Source organism: Eurypyga helias, unplaced genomic scaffold, assembly GCF_000690775.1.
Source record: "Eurypyga helias isolate BGI_N326 unplaced genomic scaffold, ASM69077v1 scaffold14719, whole genome shotgun sequence".
Classification (NCBI taxonomy): Eukaryota; Metazoa; Chordata; class Aves; order Eurypygiformes; family Eurypygidae; genus Eurypyga; species Eurypyga helias.
In genome coordinates, this window is record NW_010271489.1 from 70,069 (window position 1) to 89,582 (window position 19,514).

The following is a 19,514-nucleotide window of genomic DNA, read 5'->3' on the forward strand; positions in this document are numbered from 1 at the left end:
TGGTTTTTTACCTTTCAAAGCTCAGCACCAGAGGGCTGATGCCTCCTAAGACAACCCAACCACACCAGGCTCTCAGGAAAATCTAAACCAACCAGCATCAGCTACCTGGTCAGTGATTCTGTCGGGAACTGCTGCCATTCCAGTCCTTCAGGAGTGCAGAGCCAACAGCTCACAGCTTAGCTGAACCCATGGAGAAATTTTATAAGCAGTCTAACATCATATGCTGTGCTAACAAGACTTGCTTTTTAAATTACAATGTGTAGCAGGTTTTCCAAAAAGAAAGGTAGTGTAGGAAGACTTTTGTAACAATATTCACTAGAACTTAAGACTACCAGGTCTTGGGTCTTCCATCATTCCTTCCCAGGGTTGTGCTGCCGTTAGACAACATAAAAAAAATTTCCTGAAGTGAAGAAAATGTTACCACCTCACCACTACGGGAAGAAACTAATTAAAAATAAAATCAAAAGATAAAAAACAGTTTTAGGAGACAGAGGGAAAAGGTGAACCAGATGATTTCATTTTTAGTTTATAAATAAAGAAGGTCTGTAGGTATGTATTCAGCCTTCTCCTCTCCTACACTTCATCCTGAAGCACAGGAAGCTATACTACAAAATCATTACACTCAGCCGCAAATAGAAGCGGGGAAATAAATCTACATGTCAGTATTTTCAAAGTCTCTAACTTCCTGAAAAACATCAGACAGCATTAACTGCCAATTCTCTCAATTAAACATACTTTATAACATATTTAGCTTGAATAGGAAAGACCTATTAAAACAGTGTGCTCCAGTTAAAACAAAAATGAACATCTCTTTACAGAAAAGAAACAACAACACATTACAAGCTGTAAACAATTGTTGCTTGAGAATGAACTCTCAGTTATCATCTCAAATTATCAGCATGCAAGAGAAAAATCCTCTGCACTTCTCCAGCAGAGGAAGAAATGCTTCAATAACATCGTAGGGACAGATTCCATCAACTCTTAACAGTATATTCAGTTTGGTTAGAGTCCAACTGCCTTTAGCTGAAACTGTCCTACCATAAATTACGATTCAGCACAAACTGTTTCCTGGAACGAAAAATTTCTATTTTTCTGCCTCTCTATCCCCCCCGCCAAATGTATACTACGCTTGAAGTCCAAGTTACAGCTGCTGAGAGGAGCAGGACACCTGACATGTATAAGACTAACATCTCTCTGTTTTCTGAGGCCTTCAAAGCGCTAAAGACAAGCCTACATTTACATTTGCTTTTCTTAGTAATATACCCAAATAGCACCGACCTCTTCCTATGGTTATAACTTCTGGTATACCTCTGTTACAGCACTAACATCTGCCCTGACTACCATCCCAGGGTATAATGGTATAGTTCGTGCGAGTTTGATTATTGACCACTGCTTAAATTTCCTTGTCATGATCTTCAGTTATAATTGTTATTTTCTGTTTGTGGGTTTGGGTTTTTTTCCCCCTTAAAAAAAAGGCAAAACATCCCACACTCAAACAAACCACAAAAAAATAGGCACCCTAACTTTACATTATTGCAGTGTTAGCTGGCTGATCCTCTAACAAAAAAAAAATACGCGATTAATATAGCCACACAACCAATAAATCACAAGCTCAAATTCCAGTGAGGTCAGCTTAACTCTACTGCTAAAAACTGATCAGCAACATCATAAATGAGAGTGAAAACACTCAGTGCAATAAAAATGTGTTAATTAAACCTGCGTAATAAGACTGCATTTCAAATGTAGAAAAGGCATTTAAGGCTGGGCTCTATGCCTCAAATTACAGTGGATGGTTAAAAAGAATGCCCAATTTCCACGTATCACAGAAATACTTCCACAACCCATAAAGTTAATTACAATTTATTTACCAAAGATCAATGAAAAAAATTAGGATTTCATTGTAAATCTTTCCAATGCTCTTTCCATAGTCAGACAGAGGCTATAACAATATCCAATGAGCTGGACAAGACCTTGCAGCCTGCCCACTTCATTCCAAAGCAAGAGAAAGCTGTGAAGGTGCAAGAGATAACACAGCTCTTGGGCTCAGGAGTACTGAAATCACAACAGATTATTTAGACTAGACCCTTCAGTTATGCTGTGTACTTCTAGTAATTAATTCCTTAGTTACTTAGCTCATTGGCATTTTTGGGAATAGACATTCGTTAAAAGAAAACTGAGTAGATGGCAGGGAGTGTGATATATTAAGGGAAAAGCTTGTTTTTGGACAACTGAGTTGGGTTTCAAAAAGGCAATGTTACATTAGGACATTAGACACTATCAGAAACCTTTTGCTCAATATGCAGGATGGATGAAGCTGCAATGGGAACAAGAGGAAGGTATTTAAAAAGAGAAGCCTCTCTTCTCCAACATCATGACACAGCACATACTACAGCTGCCTAACATTAAAACAGGGAGGCAAGCTTTCCCATCCTGAGTAAGTAAGATGACTTGTATTTTCATTTTCTGACTATAAGGCAAATAAAATGCCTGTTTATCATTCAAATACCCATTTATGAACAGAATTTTTTTTTCATAATTTCTAACCTATACATTTTTTCATCTTAGAAATGTGAATCGCTATTGCAGCATATCGAAGTCACTAAAGTCTCTAAAAGATGCTAACTCTAAAGGAGCTTACCCTTCAAATACATGGCCCAACCATCTCCTGATTTTCACTGCACATTCCCATAAGCTTTCACTATGAATAATTATGGGACATCCTTACCCTTGAAGATTCAAACGAAGGACTTGGCTGACCGCTTGTTCCCCAGGATGTGGCACCTGTTCGCTCATCCATACCTAGCAACAGAAAGAAAAATACAGACCCATAAGAAAGGCCAGCAAAAGCATTATGTGCTCTGATGCAACCTGAACGCAAATTCATCCTCTTCCATACACTTAAAGAACTATTTCTAAAAACAAAACTTCAGATGAACAGTTTCCTCATTAATGAGGCTGGCAACAAAGGAACCTACTCATTTGGACACCTGCATCTGCTGAAAACAAGAGCATAAAAAGTGAAGAGGATTGGCAAGTCTGCAGCATCTCCCTACCCCATCCCTCAGAAATTAACATGAGTAACAAAACAAGTACAACCACAGTAGCCTGCCTTTCTGCACAGCCTGATTTATCCTGCATCTTAAGCACCAAACATTGCAGCACATCCTGTGAAACGTACACTTGTTACCTACTCTTTGCTCTGAAGTCTTGCTTAGGTATCGTAAAATGTGCAAAGTTATTTCCCCTACTTGGTGTTTACATGACATGCAAGGTATGTTAGCATAAGAGGGGAGAAATGCAAGACAGAGTGGTTATATTTCAATGCCTTAAAAAACCCCAGAGACTCGTGGTGTCTGCCTTACTAAAACAGGATCTTCTTGAACTCTGTAACGGTTCTTTTAGAATCGGTTCCCTTTATGCAAATCCAGGTTACAGCTCAAAAGAGAAAGGGGAAGGAAAAAAAAGTAGGGAGATCTTTGAACTAGGTATGAGAGAACATATCCCGTGTATTATCTAGCTAACAATTAGAAATACTGTTGCCGACACTTTCTCCAATCATTTCCTATTCAAAGTTAATGGGTTAGACCATCCTTAAACCACATTCCAAACCAACTAATTGCAGAAGTACCTCAATTCCTACAGCCAGTTCATTTAGATAGGATAAGGGTACTACTCTAGTAATCAGGTTCCTGATTATCTGTATCACAAAGTGTCTTTTTTTCATGGGTGGAACAATTCCATCCTAAATTGCAGACTTCCACGCACTTTGGCCTACAGAATAACACTCATTAGTCCCCTGTCACCCAAACTTCTGAGTTCTGATAGCATAAATTCTTTATGTGATGTATGGTATAAACTACTTAAGAAGCTTCATAATTTATAAATAAGAACTACATGCCATAAATTATAAACAAGAGCTAAGTGCAAGTTACTCTATATCATTGTCCCTAAACCCTAAGTTGATATTGCAACTGTAAACTTCTCATCTATCTCTCTCACCGGCCGTACTACGAAGTCTAATGCAATCTAACACTGTAAATAAATACCTAAGGAGAAATAATATCCTAATCACTATTTCCCTAAGAAACCTGTTTTAGGAAGCTACAAAAAACTGTTTCAAAGACAGCCCACAAAAGGCATGTGAAACTAAGTTCATCACCCAGACAAAAGCCCTAGACACCTTTTGTGTGCTGCAGGAGGCTGGGGACACTGAAAATGCAAACCCACCACTACATTGAGCCAGCAGATTGTGGAAGTTTGCTGCATTTCGCAGCTGACAGCATTGTTGTTGTTTCATTGTAAGTGATCCAGGAGCTGAGTAAAAAGTCGTGGCTGGCACTGACAAAGGCAAAAGTAATCTTTTGGCACAAGTGACTGTTTTCTGCCAGAAACAACAGCGCTAGTAATCCAGTGATTATCGTAACAAGCCTTCTATTGCTGTAGTTTCAAGAGACATGTAGTGGGGGTGGGGAGAAGAGAAAAATACCTTCCTGCAAGACAAAGTCTCTGGGAACGTCTAAGACAGTACATTACACCAACCAATTCAGGAAATACGTCAGTAGGTACCAGTTATGCACAATGTGTTTAGATGCACAACCCCTCAACATGTTATTCATTTAGAAATTTGAGTCGGGGCACATAAGGACTTAAATTAAGATTCTGCTACATCAGCCCATGTAGAGCTAAAAACTCTCAGAATCTAGTACTTGAAATAGGTAAATAAATTGTTTAAAGAAACTGCTCTAAAACAAAATGTAAGAACTTAAGATGTGGAAGAAAACTAGCTTCTAAATAGTTCCCAGAATTCTTTCTTTTAAGAAAGCCCAGTACATTTAACTAGAATGCTAAGGCACAGCAGCATGCTGCTTTCTTCCTGCCAGGTATCTCCTTCTTCCTCCTCCTGCAGCTTTTTTGTTTTTCTCACAAGCCCAAAACAGTCTTGCATGTAGACCTACTCTTTAACCAGAAATCACACAAGGCACATGCTTCTACCCTTTACAAGTTCGTTGAAGGCTACAAGGAAGCCTTTCGGACACTGCATACAGAACACTAGCACTGCGACTTACTGATAGTTGACATCTGAATTTGACCTGGAACAGTGACCACTGCTGCCCTCGGCCCCCCTGACACAGCACACACCAAACGTGCCAAGAACCGGTTAGCCAACAACAGTCAGCCAGGAAATCAGATACATGTCTACCATGGCACTCAAGTCATCTCCTCTGATTTGCATACTAATGTTTTTCCACCAATGACAGATGAAAACCAACCAAATGCTGCAAAAGAAAGACCCATAACAACTCTGGCAAGCTGGGCACAAACAAATAACGCATACTTTAATATGAACAAACGTAGCTCTACAGGAATGAGACAGGAGCATAAGATAAACCTTCCAGAAGGTAAGAAAACCTCAAGTGGGGAACACGCAGTGAGAAAGAACACAGGAGTCATCCATGATAATAAATTTGATAGAGCCTCAAACCAAAAGCGTCATCAAAAGGGTTCAAATGTTTTCCTGGGCAACACAAAACAGTAGAACAGAATAGAGATCACCATGCTCGTATAAACCCTTCCATAAGGAAACGTGGTGCCAACTCCAGTATCCACTAATTCATCATGGATGTTAAAGGGCACAGGAAAGCTGTGACAGTTAGCAGAACACTGAACAACATGCTGCAGAGGGAAAGCCTGCAGTATCACAACCCATATAGGCAATGCAAAAAAGGGGGAAAATTCACCAACTTCATGTGATGAAGGTCTAATAACACAGACATGCAGTCAGACAGAGAGTAGTACCCCCACTTCCGTTTGCTGGTAGGCACTGCAGATGGAAAGTAATTAATATGGTGACTCATGAGTTGATTTCATAGCTCTCAATCAAAATCACCTACTTCTAATCAAATAGATCAGAGTTCAACCAGGGAGTAATTCGCTAAGTTTGACCTTAGTTTGAGCAGATTCAGCTAGCAGTCTACAGCTGGTTCTGGCTCGCACAGCACCTCCACTGCACTCACTGCCACTGGCCCAGGGAGAACTGGCAGGACATCATCCCTGCCCAGGCCAGCCCCACAGGCATAGCACAGCCCAAATCCGGGACCCCAGCCAGGCGGCAGGAAAGGCTGAGTGCTCCTCACTCACCTCAGGAAGGTCAGGCCAAGCAGTCACGAGAATGCTTTCTGGCTTTACGCACTGAATTCTAAAAAGGCTTTGCTTAATGTCACTGTGAGCATTTCAAGCCCTTCTAGAAAAAAAAAAAAAATGAAGAAACCTCTTGCCTCATTACGTGAACATATGTATTCATTCTGAAGAAACGGGTCCAAACATATATCTAATAAAAAAAATTGGGTCTTACAATCAAACTGAAATTAAAGTAATTGTTATTGCTGGTATAAGACAAAGGCCACCATATTTAAAACTTATTTCAAGAGACCCAGGCTCTAATGTTCGTGTCAACAAGGTAATATACTTCATCGGGTTACCATCTGCTACGTTGTTGATCAAATAAATGATTTAACAAAAAGAAAATCACATTGTAGAATGTTATACTAGGTACTCAAGGTATGAGTTTCTATCTTTTATAACTTTTTCATCTAATTTTGTTTCAGAATAATGACATTCCTTCAGAGAAGGTTCAACAACTCAAATCAAAAGCAAAATAACTAGAGTACAAACCACAAGTGTTGATTGTATTTTGCATCTTAGACACCCAAACAAATCAATCTACTATTAGACCCTATACTGCAAAGGTCTATTACAAAGAATAACACAAGCTATTATCTAAAACCATATTTTAGGTCTAAACATTCTAGAAAGGGCATGCAAAGTGAAGTATTCCTCCATCAACTAATACTATTTCAATTACAAATTTTGCATTTCAACTGGTTAAGACTAGTTCTCAGCCTCTTCTTGTTGATTCCAAATAGAAGATATTTATGTTAATAAAAATATTAAGTCTGCCAGAAAAATAATGAAATAATTTATACTCTAACAAAGTATGTGAAATTTACAAGTCAGATAAACAAGTAAAGACAAGAAAATTCCACACATGTATCAGGGGAAGCAGTGGGGAGGAACACTCAAAACCAAAAGCAGCTTTGACAATAGGTGTCATGTGGTGGGCTTAGAATACACAAAGCTAAGGGCATTAATCAATTTGAGAAGAGAAATGAAACCCAAGCAACTTATCAACAGTTTAACTACTTATCTGCCATTGGGATAAATTCAGATGCAATATTATAATCAGGTAAAAGACAAACCACTTCCATTTCAAACTATATAAATAGAGGTCTTTCTCTCCACCCACCCCCACAGGAAAGGCAAGGGGAAGTATTTCCAGTGTGGAAAAAAAATTTATCATGAGTAACTTGAAGTCTCCATACTGTTTCTTGGAGAACATCCTGACTGCCTTAAGGATATGAAGTTTCCCTCCATCCCTGCAGAACAAAAAGGAAAGTTCCTCCCTAGAAACAGAATTGCTTATTAGACACACCAGTGTGAGTAGCAGAGCAGTACCCCTTTCTGTACTTTCAGCTCCAGAGAAGACTAATGGAAGTGCTATGGGTACGCCACAGAAACCCCATCTCAGAAGATATGCTATGCAACGTTCACCTCTATCCCCACAATAAGTAATCACAACTAAAACCTCAGTAGAACAAAATCATTCAGTTGGGAGGAATGTACAGCAAGTACACAACTTGCCTGGACAATAACCAAAACTACTAGTGACCCATCTTACACTTAAGTTGTAACCCAAAAAGAAACCAACACACCACACAAACAACTTACAAGCAAATTGAATTCTGTCTTTATGGAAAGCTGCTTAAAACCTACACTTCCATACAGAAAATTATTTGCAAGAACAGCAATTTCTCAATATAGAATATAACTTCAGGACATGCACTTGAACTTGTTCTAATGCAACCTAATACTTACATTGGCTAAAGTCAGAAGAAAAATGGGAAAAAATCATGCTGGTTGAAGAAAACTGATGAAAAGCTTTAACGTGCTTTGAAATTGTCTATTAACATCAAAAGTCAGTATCAGTAATACAGTTCCTGTACAACTACCTAGTAAGTTTTAGATGTTTCCACTCATTACCTAAATACAATTCACTATTTAAAAAAAGGCAATTACTACTTTTAACTTAATTTCACCAACAATCCTATTCATTTCTTGTAATGAGGCCCATGTATTCCCCAAGAACAACTTTAGGTTATTAATTCCTGTAATAGCAGCGCTCTTAGAGACATGTCAGAAGTTACCTACTTCTCTTTCCTCATATTCTCTGCTTCCTAGACTTGAAATCACATCACCAAACACACAAACTGACCTGGCATGACCTGGACACTTTAAATACAATACAACCTGCTTAAAACAGAACTGGAACGAGCATTTCCCACCCAAACTGTACTAAACCAGGAGAAATGCATATTGCTACACACCTCTTGCCAGGAGGAGTGCATCGGGTACAATTCAAAGTGGAGAGCATATTTACAGCACCACATGTAATATGCTGCATGGAATACATTTGATGTATGTTTATTAAGACAGGTCAAGCATAAGCTAATAACAAAAAGCAGTAAAAATGAGCATTTATTCTAGTTTAAAAAAAGGAATTTCCTTACAAATCAAGGTGCTCATCAGAGCAATACACAGTAAAGCTATTCTTTGGCCTTGAAAAAAAAAAAACCACACCCCAAACTTCCCCCTTATTAATACAACCTTTAATATTATCACTCAATGCAATTTAAGGTTAATTTCTACAAGAAAAATTAAAATGCTAATCTTCACGAATTATGTCCCACATATATATAATATTGACATGTTTGCACATATATTTGAAAGCCTCCCTGGTGTGAATAAAGCAAACCAGCTTAGAGATCAAGCCTTTAGCAGGGATACAGTCCAGAGCTTTTATTCACATGCAAACACACACACAGTTAAACTGATACTGAATTGCAACATGCTGCTTATGCGCTTCTCCGTACTGAGCCATGCAGTATCAGACTGCACAGCTCTAACAAGCCAGTCTCAGCCCCACAATGTTAGCTATCAGAATAATCCATTCTACTGGTAAATTTTCTTGTGGTTACTTCAGTTATGACTCAACAGTTTTATATAACCACACACTTGAAAATACATATATATTTATATATACACCAAATCAAGGCCAGTGTCACAAGACTGCACACACCAGGCCAAAAATATTCAAATATAGCCTCACAGTCAACAGCTACTGTTACCAACTGTATTACAACAGTACAGAAAACTGCCACTTCCAGTACTGGAACACAATACAACCGGAGTTCACAGTGTGTAACTGAGGCGCTAACTCTCTTGACCAGAGTGTCAAGAAAACACTGCAACTGTGACAGCTTTTCTAACAGTGTGGCCTAAAAACGTGAAGAAAAGGTGCTTTCAGTTATTTACTGTATCACAAGATGTCCAGCCAATGTTGACCCTGTTGAAAAACTCCATAATCAGCCGGACATCAGTATCCTTTTGTGGTACTGATGTTTGTCATGCATACAGGTGAAATAAAAATTATCCAATTGCAACAAATTAAAAGTGCTGTGGTTCAGAAGATTTCAAAGATGATCGATGCATTAATTAATACTCAAACCTTTTAAGGTAAAAGAGACCCTCTGACATCCCAAGCAGTTTAGGAGCAGGGGGACTGAAAAAATACATTGTGAAAAACATCATATATTTTGAATTTCCAAGTTCGTGTAGGTGAACCAGAGGAAAAAAAAGTATCAGACAAAACCCATACATCTCTGAGCCAGGATATAGTATGCAGTACAGCCAAGGAAATGCCAATGCATTTCCCCTTTACACTTCCATGACTGGAAACATTTACAGGTATGCAGTCAAGATCACAAAAGTCTGAGTCTGATCTTCACAAGATCTAGACAAAGAAGTTGACCAAAAGCAGGTAGAACACCACCTATAGTTGCCAACGTACACAGTACCTCTGCATGAGGTATTTGGCTACCCCTCACTACTGCCATCTAGTCTATCTATTAACAGCAGCATGGCATCTCACACTGAAATCAATAACAACACGCTAACATCTTACACTTATCATAAAACAAAGCATGTAGAACACAAAGAAGTTGGAAAGGTTTGCAGGTTTACCTCTAGATAGGCATGTCTTACAAGAAGCTTTCTTACAATTACTTGTTCTAAAGAGCACAGCTAACAGACTCACCCACAGGATTGAACTCTCATTACTGAACAAAGCACAAGTTACACATCAGAGGTTGTGTGAACATGAGTTCTTCATAAGAGAATTCTGGCTCTTTCAATTCAGCTGGGGGAAAGTGTCTATTTATTTTATGAAGATGTCAGCATTAAACTTGTCATCTTTTAACTCTAAAAGATGTCATCTTTTAACTCTAAAAACAAAGTTGATCAGCTCAGTATTTAAACAGCAAAGAACACTTAATGGATAAAGGCAAGCACTGCACATCTGTTCATCCAAGCCAGAGATGCAGTAGGCTAGCTCTCGAGTTATATGCGAAAAAACAATAGAATTAATATTGCAAATATTGACTTAGGAAATTATTACAACCTGGATCACTTACTTTCCTCCTCTTTTGCCAAAAATCAAGAAGTCATCCTCCATACTGCATTTCATCCATAAAAAAAGCTTTTGCAAGGTTAGTGCTTCACCATTTACCTAGCAGCACAGTGACATGCTCTGCTGGTTTGTCCAAGCGAAAGACAGCACCTATTCCCTCAGTAAAAAAAGCTGCCGAGAACAAGATGTGTTTTTTTCTATTTTGTTAGGTATGGAGAAAAGAAGTCTAAAGTCAACTAAACTGATAAAACCTTCCAAGAAGCATCGCTACCTGCATTTATATAGTTGAGCATCTGAGTTGGCAGAAGTTAGCATTAGCCTAAAGTATCAAGGATTACTTTTTTCAGTAGGCATTTTGTACTAACTAGTGCTTCCCCCTCCATAAGCTAGCTGGGATGTAGTAAAGCTCTTGCCAGATGCTCTCCTTTTGCAAAGACCCAAACCCAACAGTTATCAATAATTCCATCACTTCCAACAGTCACAGTCAGAATTCAATCTGAACAAACAGTGGAGATCTGGCACAGCCTGTGCTGCCAGCAGGGCCCTCAGACACCTTAAAAAAACCCTAACAAACCCAGACAAACAGAAAAAACCCCAAGAACCATTTCTTTCCTCTACACTGAGCCATTTCTTCTAACTACTTCTTTGACAGAGTATTGCTGCTTCTTAGTATCATTCTCCAAGTAAGAAAACCTGACATCCTCAGTCAAAGGAGAGAAATCTGTCTTTGTATTTCCCAGATATTGTTATACCTACCTAAATATTTGCTGAACCTAATTCCTTGCTAGCCTGGGCTGTTAGCTGCCTGCTGAGTCAGGCAGGCAGGCTTTGTGTTGACAACTCCCTTAGTGTGAGTGACGGTAAATGATGCTGTGCCCACAAGACTGGAAAGCTGATACGATACACTTCAGTCTCCTGCATCAACAAACGAGGTGGAAGGTAGATCACTGCCTGATGTTAACAGGCCTTGCACTAACACACAGTAGTACTGCAGCACCTGAGATGTCTGAGGGAGCCCAGCTTACTTTCGATCCCTAAAAACATTTGTTTCTGTTCATTAGTTGTTTCCACTCCTTCCCTTCATTTTAAAGAGCATTTCTCCCATTGATCCAAGATGTTTCACCAGAACTCACTGAAGCAGTAAGTTGCCTGACACCTGTATTCTCTAGTTTCTTCCTTTATAAGCAAAAGATACTAGCTGACCTACTAATTACCACTGCACTCCACTATCATCCATGTTTTAACATTCTCCTGCTAGTATATCCACGTTGTTACACTTCATAAATCTGGAAAGATTAGCTTACAACAACAAATTTACACTTTTCAACTATCAGTAACACAAAAGTAACAACTCTGGAGTAGTCAGTGCTTCTTTTCAGCACTACTGTATTTAAATGCTGAAGACTATTTACAAAAGTTTAATACTGCTAATATAGCAGAAACATGTAACTATTCAGAAAAGAACTTAAAGTAGTATCACACTAACTAAAAAAAATTAACTTACTTTTCTATTCCAGAAAACAATTACTAAATCTAGCAGGACTTGGGTCTGGTGGAAGCGAGTCCAGAAATATTTACATTTCCTAGTGAGTATGTTGAGGTTTCTCCACCTTTATTTCTTAACCAAAAGAAAGACTTCCTCCACCCCTCCCCCTTTTGAGGACTTCACTGTTAGCATTTCATTTAATACCCCACAGTCTGGTTGGCCTGCATAACATTCCTCCTTGGCTTAGATCCCAAATATCACACTTCTTACAGAAATATGAGTTTTCAATGCTTTTCTTGTATCAGGTGTTACATGAGCTAAAACACTCTTAATAAAATGCACTTAGAAACCGTACACACTTCAGAAGCAGAAGTTTGATGGAAAATTACAACTGGAATTTATATTCAAGTAACCCCCATTTCAACCTGCCTCCCTTCTCTAGCATTACAGCTGGAACTGACATACCTGTTGCTGCTAAAGTGCACTCATGTCTTTTTTTTATTTTTTTTTAAACAAGGACAAGTTGCACTTGGAATAAACAAAAAAAAAATATTGCTCCTGCTTCTTTAAGCATGCTGTTACAGCAGTTCAGCCAACTAAGTGCAGCAGACAGCCTTTCTGTGGTGAAAAGCGTCCTTACCTGGTAATTATCCTCCCTACAATAATAATAGAGTATTAAACACTTCCAAACATGAACTTCAGTAGTCTATAGTCAAAAAGCAAGCAGCAATCAATAACTAATTACTACTTGAAAATTCCTCCTCCCAGGATGTTTTAAAAATCTCTCCTTTTACAAAAGCATCAGTCTCACAACTTCATTCCTATGAAACTTACACCCTAAAATTCAGGAGAATTTCTAGATGTTTAGTACAAACATAGAAGCTAGTGATTTTACATTAAAATTAGGATAAATACTTCCAGTTTAATATTACAGGTAAGAATAAGCAGGGGAAGGTTACTAAATGCCTTCAACTCCCCAGTAGTGCAGAGAGAGCCGGTCACCGGCAACCCTGCCAGCAGAACTGCCACGGCAGCACAAAACCTCCTCACGCAAAGCCTTCAAACAGGCCAGCAACATTTACCGACTCCTCACAAGGGATTTTGATGCAGGAACCATTGCCAGACAACAGCTTATGAGTCAAGCTTTGTGTATGCAAACACCAGGCTGCCTTACTCACAGCTACGGGCTGGCTGCCGCCCAAAGGAGGCCATCCTGCTTCCCCTAGCACTTCACTGCCCCCCTGCCCACAGCCCAGCTCTGCGTCTTCCTCCCTCATACTAGCACCAGGGTTTTGCAGGGTCCTACACTAAACCAGTTCAGGAAGAAACTAGTAGAAAACGGAACCGTAAAAAACCCTTGTTGGTTTCTGGCCAGGTTAGCTCACATAAGTATTTCAGCACCAGGCCAGAAGAACCCCAGTGTTGGCAGACAGGAAGGGAGAGCACGGCAATCAGACAAGGCCAAAGCCAAGGTTGCCTGAAGGGCCAGGGAAGCCAGCCCATCATTTTTACAGCATTTGCTAGCCCTGAGACTGGCTACATTTTAAAAACATAGCCATTTCTTCAGGGGAAGGAGGAAGAGAAACACTGTGTGCTGATTCATAAAATCCAGCATCAATACCATGCCAGTATGTGAGAAAAATAACGGAGTAAATGCATGTTTGAGTTACATCACACACCAAAAAGCTTCATAAAGGCTTAAAAGAATCAATCTGCTCAGTGTTAGGGTAAAAACAGGTTACCGGGAAGTTCAATAGTGCCAAAGCACTCACCTATTTTATCATGCACTTGCTAGAATTTTAGCCCAAAATTTGAAGGCAAAGTAAATAACCTCAAAGTAAATACCAACAAAACCGAAGAATTTACCTTCCCTCTGGTTTCTTCTGTCACTGAAAAGACAGAAAGTAGCAATCTTGATTTAAAATTTTTAAGGACACTTAGAACTTGAAACAAAACAAGTCTTGGGTTCCATGTGCCAAATAAGTTGCTTTTATAGATTATTACAGCCCCTTTTGTATTTTAGAATCTCAGGCATTGCCAAAACAAGACAATTTAAACACATCGCTTCTGCTGGTGGTGACTAAGTTGAAATTTTGTTGGCCTTACGTCTTGCATTCAGTTCTCTATGTTACTGCTTTTATCTCTGGCAAATGCTTTCAGACTTCGTTTCACTCTGTACTTAACTTGTTCATACTCCAACACTGCCAATACGACAAAATTTGTCTAAGTGCCCAGCTTTGCTCAGCCACTAAAAATAAAATGTTACTGTTTATAAGGACCATCAAATAGTTTTAACAGAAGACATACTTTTCACATTCTGTTAAGCACATAAAATAACCAAAATAATTGAAAACCCCACCCAGGTTCTGCCTTTTTCAAAGATATAAGCACGACTCTGTATTTGGGAAAGAATTTCTTATATTCCAATCACAAATAATGTTGTTACCCTTCAAGACACTATTCACTTAAGTGTTTTGCAGATCACACTTTATGGAAGATTAATAAAGCATCAGTTTTCTCCTCACATCCCAATTTCTACATGAAGGATTACTGACAAGTTCAGAAGAAAAGCATCAACCTTCCCTCCCAGATGTAAGGCAGCATCCTCAAGATTCACAAATGTAATAGGAATTTAGAATAAACATCACATAAACATGTTCACACATGTATAAGGCACACACCATGCGAACACATGTTCACAAGGACTAAAAATGCAGAGCATGTACCTTTAGAAAAGGCTGGCCAACGTACTTTTAAGAAAATAAAGCAATAATTGTGAATTGAAGTAAATCTGTAACTAAACACACTGCTCCTGAAATGAAACAAGTGGTATATGCTCACGTAACTGAAGGGCTATATTAGATGACATTCATGTCCTTTTGTGCCCATTCCACAGATGCACAGGGGATTTCCCTGACAGTAAAACCAACAGAAGTACTTTACCGAATTTTTTACACGTGATACAAAAGCTCAGTGAATTAAACAAATACACATTAAGGCACTGGCAGGACACATGTGAAACAAATGTAAAAATTCAAGTACAAAGAGCCCCAGTAGCAATTCTGTTCTACTTCATCACACTTGTCCTAATATGCAAAGTTTATATTTAAAAGATGATAAACTAAGTAAACATGCCCATCCCTCAGGTATATACAGGCAATTTGAACTTTTAAAAAAATTGTGTGGACATCAGCAATTACACTGTCAACTTCACATGAGAGAATACAAATTGTCATTAGGATTTTATTCCTTGCTTGGCTTTTCTTTTAAAAAAGAAATAAATCTGAAGCCACTTCCTTATACATTTTCATGTTCACTGTTGATGTTTTTTAAACAACAGCGGTGTAACTCGCCTTGAGTAAGACACATTCTTAACCAATTATCAAGAAGCCATAACACTGTATACACTTCAACCCCTAAGATCTCTTCAGCCTAGTTTTCATTTTCCTAAAGGACTCAATGTATCATTATCCTAATGCTGAATCTATTCTGGGAAAACATGACAAAACCTCAGAAAATACTGTGTAACATTACATTAAAAAGACGACAGAATAACAGACCAAAAAAAGGGATAGAAACTATTTACACCTGCTTTTATTAAAAAAAAAGGTTGGGAGTGAATTAGAAGTTTGTAGATGGTGGGACCTCTTAAGATCTGTGAAGCTTCTAAGCTATAAGGACTAATTAGGTTTTTAAGTCATGTTAAAAATCTAATACACACTATTCATACAGAGTTTCAATTGAATATAGGTTAAGTCTTTCCTCATAAAACCAAAGTTTAGTAGCATACAAAAGATTCTAAAATTACAGATGAAGCTAAGACACTTGATCTTATCTTCCATAAAGAACGAAGTAAATTTGAAGCCAAAATTCTGTACTTACTGCAGTCCATGTAGTGCAGACTAATGCCCTCTATAATGCTAGTTAAAACAAGTAAAAGGAGAATCCCATGTGGCACCTCTATTGATCTACTGTTGTGCTTAACACTTTCTATTGAGGTCAATTCCATCTCCTTCAAAACCACATTCCTCATTCTAACACAAGGCTTACAGGATTTTGTTAAATCATAATAAATTCCCTGCTGAAAGAGCCTCCTTTCTATAACTTTTAACAGGTCTATCAAACTCAATATTTGGCCTAAGAAAAATACTGACTACAATTACAACATTGTCATTAAGATGTTCATGCCATCTTTTACACAAGAAAAGCCACTTAAAGCCATTTTTAAAACAGTGCCAAAATTAGTAGTCTACAACTGCACCAATATTAAGACCATTAAGTTTCCAGACCACAGCCAGTTGATAGCAGGGCTGATTAGCTCAATCACAGCACCTTGTTAAGAGCAGCAGAGAGCTCCAAACTGAATCGAAATCGCATCAGGCAACTCAAAGCACAGGCCAAAGTACTTCATCCTCAAATCGTCAAGGATACCAAAATAAAAAAGGATGGATAACCTACTGAAGTTTGAGTTAACAAAAACCCTAGGATACATAGTGTTTACGCAGACAGCACATATTTCAACAACAAAAGAGTATTTAGAAGAAGTCTAGAAATCAATTACCTGAATGCTCTTAAATGATGGAATACTTTTAAGTCTAACGATATGTCTGAACTTAGTGATAGCACAAAAAAAAGCATTATGGGGGTGGGAGGCAATATGCTATTGATGTGAGATAGGAGGAAATAAGAGCTAACTGCTCTAGCTAGGTTTTTACTAGCTTTTTCTTTGTCCCCAATGCTGTCAGCCTCATCAGAAAGGAAGAATCTCTCCGTAGGATTTATTTTGTTTACTTTTTAAAAGCAATAGAAGTAATTCAAGGCCACCAGCAGTCTCAAGAGGCATAGTCAGCCACCTGTAGAGGTCAGTATTCTAAAAGCATTTCAGCCCAAATGAAGCAAAATGTGTCAAATTCTCTATTTAAGAAAAACATTACACTACGTGTGCTGAATAACGATCATCTAATGCATCCATACACATTATTCTCTGTCCTTCTGACAAATAGCACAGGAATAATTTTGCTGATTAATACTATGCAGAGACAAATGAAAACAAACAAAATGCCTGAACTGTTTCATCACAGGAGTAATACTTCAATAAATCAAGTTTCTTATGGCAGGAAAGAGCCACCACTGTGATTAAGTGTTTAATGAATTTAATGTTAAGAATTTCTGTATAGAATTGCCTAGGAAAATGAATACGTAGATGGCAGTCTACTTTCAAGTTTGCATATGAAGTTTCCTATATTAAATCAAACAGTAAAGTAAAAGGTCCTTCTGAAAGACTGAGAAATGCATGCTCAAGCACAGCTCAAATTCAAAATACATGCTGTACAACTAAATTCTCTTATACTAGATCATGAAAGTGACTTAGCTATAAAAGAATACTTGTATTATTAATATGCCAGAAGGTGAAAAGGATCATGAGAGTTCCAATCATTGCATCTTTTTTTCTGAAAGTGTATGAGACACACACCAGGCAAGATATCATGTGTAATCAAAACTTTCAATTGATTGGGAAACTAGCTCAGAAAACACCTGCTACATGAAATCTCTGATTTGGTTCTTCTTACAAGTAATTCTTCTATGCCCACCCACGCATTCCAGATGTGGTTGCTCCTTGCAGGAAGAAGAGAGAAGCAATTTGATTTTAAGTTAGAAAACTGAAAAAGGAAAGGCTCACACTTAGTCTTATCCACAAAAAATGAGCTGAAAAAAAAAATATCTAATGACCCTCCAGCTCACTAACTAAACATTAGTGTCTACACCACCTACAAAATTTAAGTCTGGAATTCAGAAGTTTTCAACAAATAGTCAGCCATCAACACTATGTGGTCACACTTATTTTTTTTTTTCAGCTTATTTTTTGTGGATAAGACTATCTAATGACCCTCCAGCTCACTAACTAAACATTAGTGTCTACACCACCTACAAAATTTAAGTCTGGAATTCAGAAGTTTTCAACAAATAGTCAGCCATCAACACTATGTGGCAGGAGTAAGATACCATACCTACTTAGCCAGGACACAGAAACTGTATTTTTGCTCTGAAATAGGTCAATATGAACAGAGTAGATTTAAACAAATTGTGTTTGACCCTGGAACACTAACTCACTGTTTTTTAAATACTTTAACATCATGCTCTTTTGTTTATTTACCATTGTATTTGGTCTTTAGGACATGCTACAGGTTATTATTTATGTCCTTATTGCAAATCCTTCCCTTCGGGAAACAAGTTTTTCTCCAAGGTTCTCCAAGTTTCCACCTTCTTGAATACACATCCACCTACTCTGTTTGGATTGGGCTGTCAGTTACAGAAACAATTAAGTCTTCAGACAATCAAGTATGCAACAGAAGCTAGCAGCAAAGGTCAGCGGGTTAATCTCACAAAGCATTTGTTTAGGAACTTGCTTGTGACCAAGCATCAACTTGGCTGTTGGAAATTTTTTTGCCTTAAAACAACGAATACATCTACTGATCCAGAATACCCGTGTTATCCAACTACCTAGACAAAGAAAGCAAGAAGTTCTTTGAACAGCACGACCTCTAAGAAATCCTATCAGCAGAAGACCCTGCATCAAGGAGCTCCACACCCTGCAGCCTACTCAAGCGGCCAGAGTGTGAAGAAGTACTTGGGTACGTGATCAGAACATTAAGTATCTCACTCTGTCGAGATTCACAGTGAAGCTATCAAATAACAGAGTAATTACTTCAGAGCAAAACTTTGTTGCTGACTACCATCATCAGTAGTACCAATAACAGCAGCATCCTCAGTTTTGTGTCAGGCTACACATTACTACAAATTGCCTACCAGAGTTTGGAAAAAAACACTTTTATAACTGGCAAACATGATCTTACACTATCACTGCCAGAACCACTATATGCAGCAATGGAGACTGTCTCCCTACAACCACAGTAGCACAAATTTTAAGAAGCACTCAAGCACTCTGCCATTTCTGAGAGCCTTAGGTGGATTAGCATTTATTAAAAAAACTTATTTGGTTGAAGACATCCAGAAGACATCCTTTATGAGACAGGATTTCAAATAATACTTGCAGTCACTGTGTTAGAAACACAGCTAACCTCTGACAGAAGGTGCAATTTCCTTGTCTGGGGATCTCCACTGCATCTCCACATCTGTAATATGTGGTAGCAAAAGTAAACAAGAAAAAAACATCGAAAGAAAATATAAAAGTCTGAAATGGTTCCACAGTCCCGAAAAATATATATGTGTACGTGTATGAAAAAAATTATGGAACCTATCATCCAAAAAAATCACTACTTCCTTCAGTCGTTCCAGTGGAAGGATCCAGGTTAAAACCAGAAAGGGGAAAATAATCCCTGAAATTCACAAGTCATTTTTAAACTGCAGAAGAAGGTATTTTTCTAATGCAATTACACAGCAAAAAATATTTTAAAATTAGCCAGAGTTTCAGCAAGTGTGCTGTCC

At 38.2% G+C, this 19,514-nt stretch overlaps 1 protein-coding gene across 1 annotated transcript in view; it reads right to left on the bottom strand.

Annotated features, from left to right (window-relative positions):
- LOC104515015 (transcription factor 12-like) overlaps positions 1–19,514 on the bottom strand; it is a gene marked incomplete at both ends in the record, with an annotated part of 113,893 nt that overhangs the window by 69,244 nt on the left and 25,135 nt on the right. Inside the window, one exon of the mRNA XM_010158842.1 lies at positions 2,726–2,799. Within this exon, the coding sequence (XP_010157144.1) occupies positions 2,726–2,799 (74 nt within the window). The remainder of the gene's footprint in view (positions 1–2,725; positions 2,800–19,514) is intronic.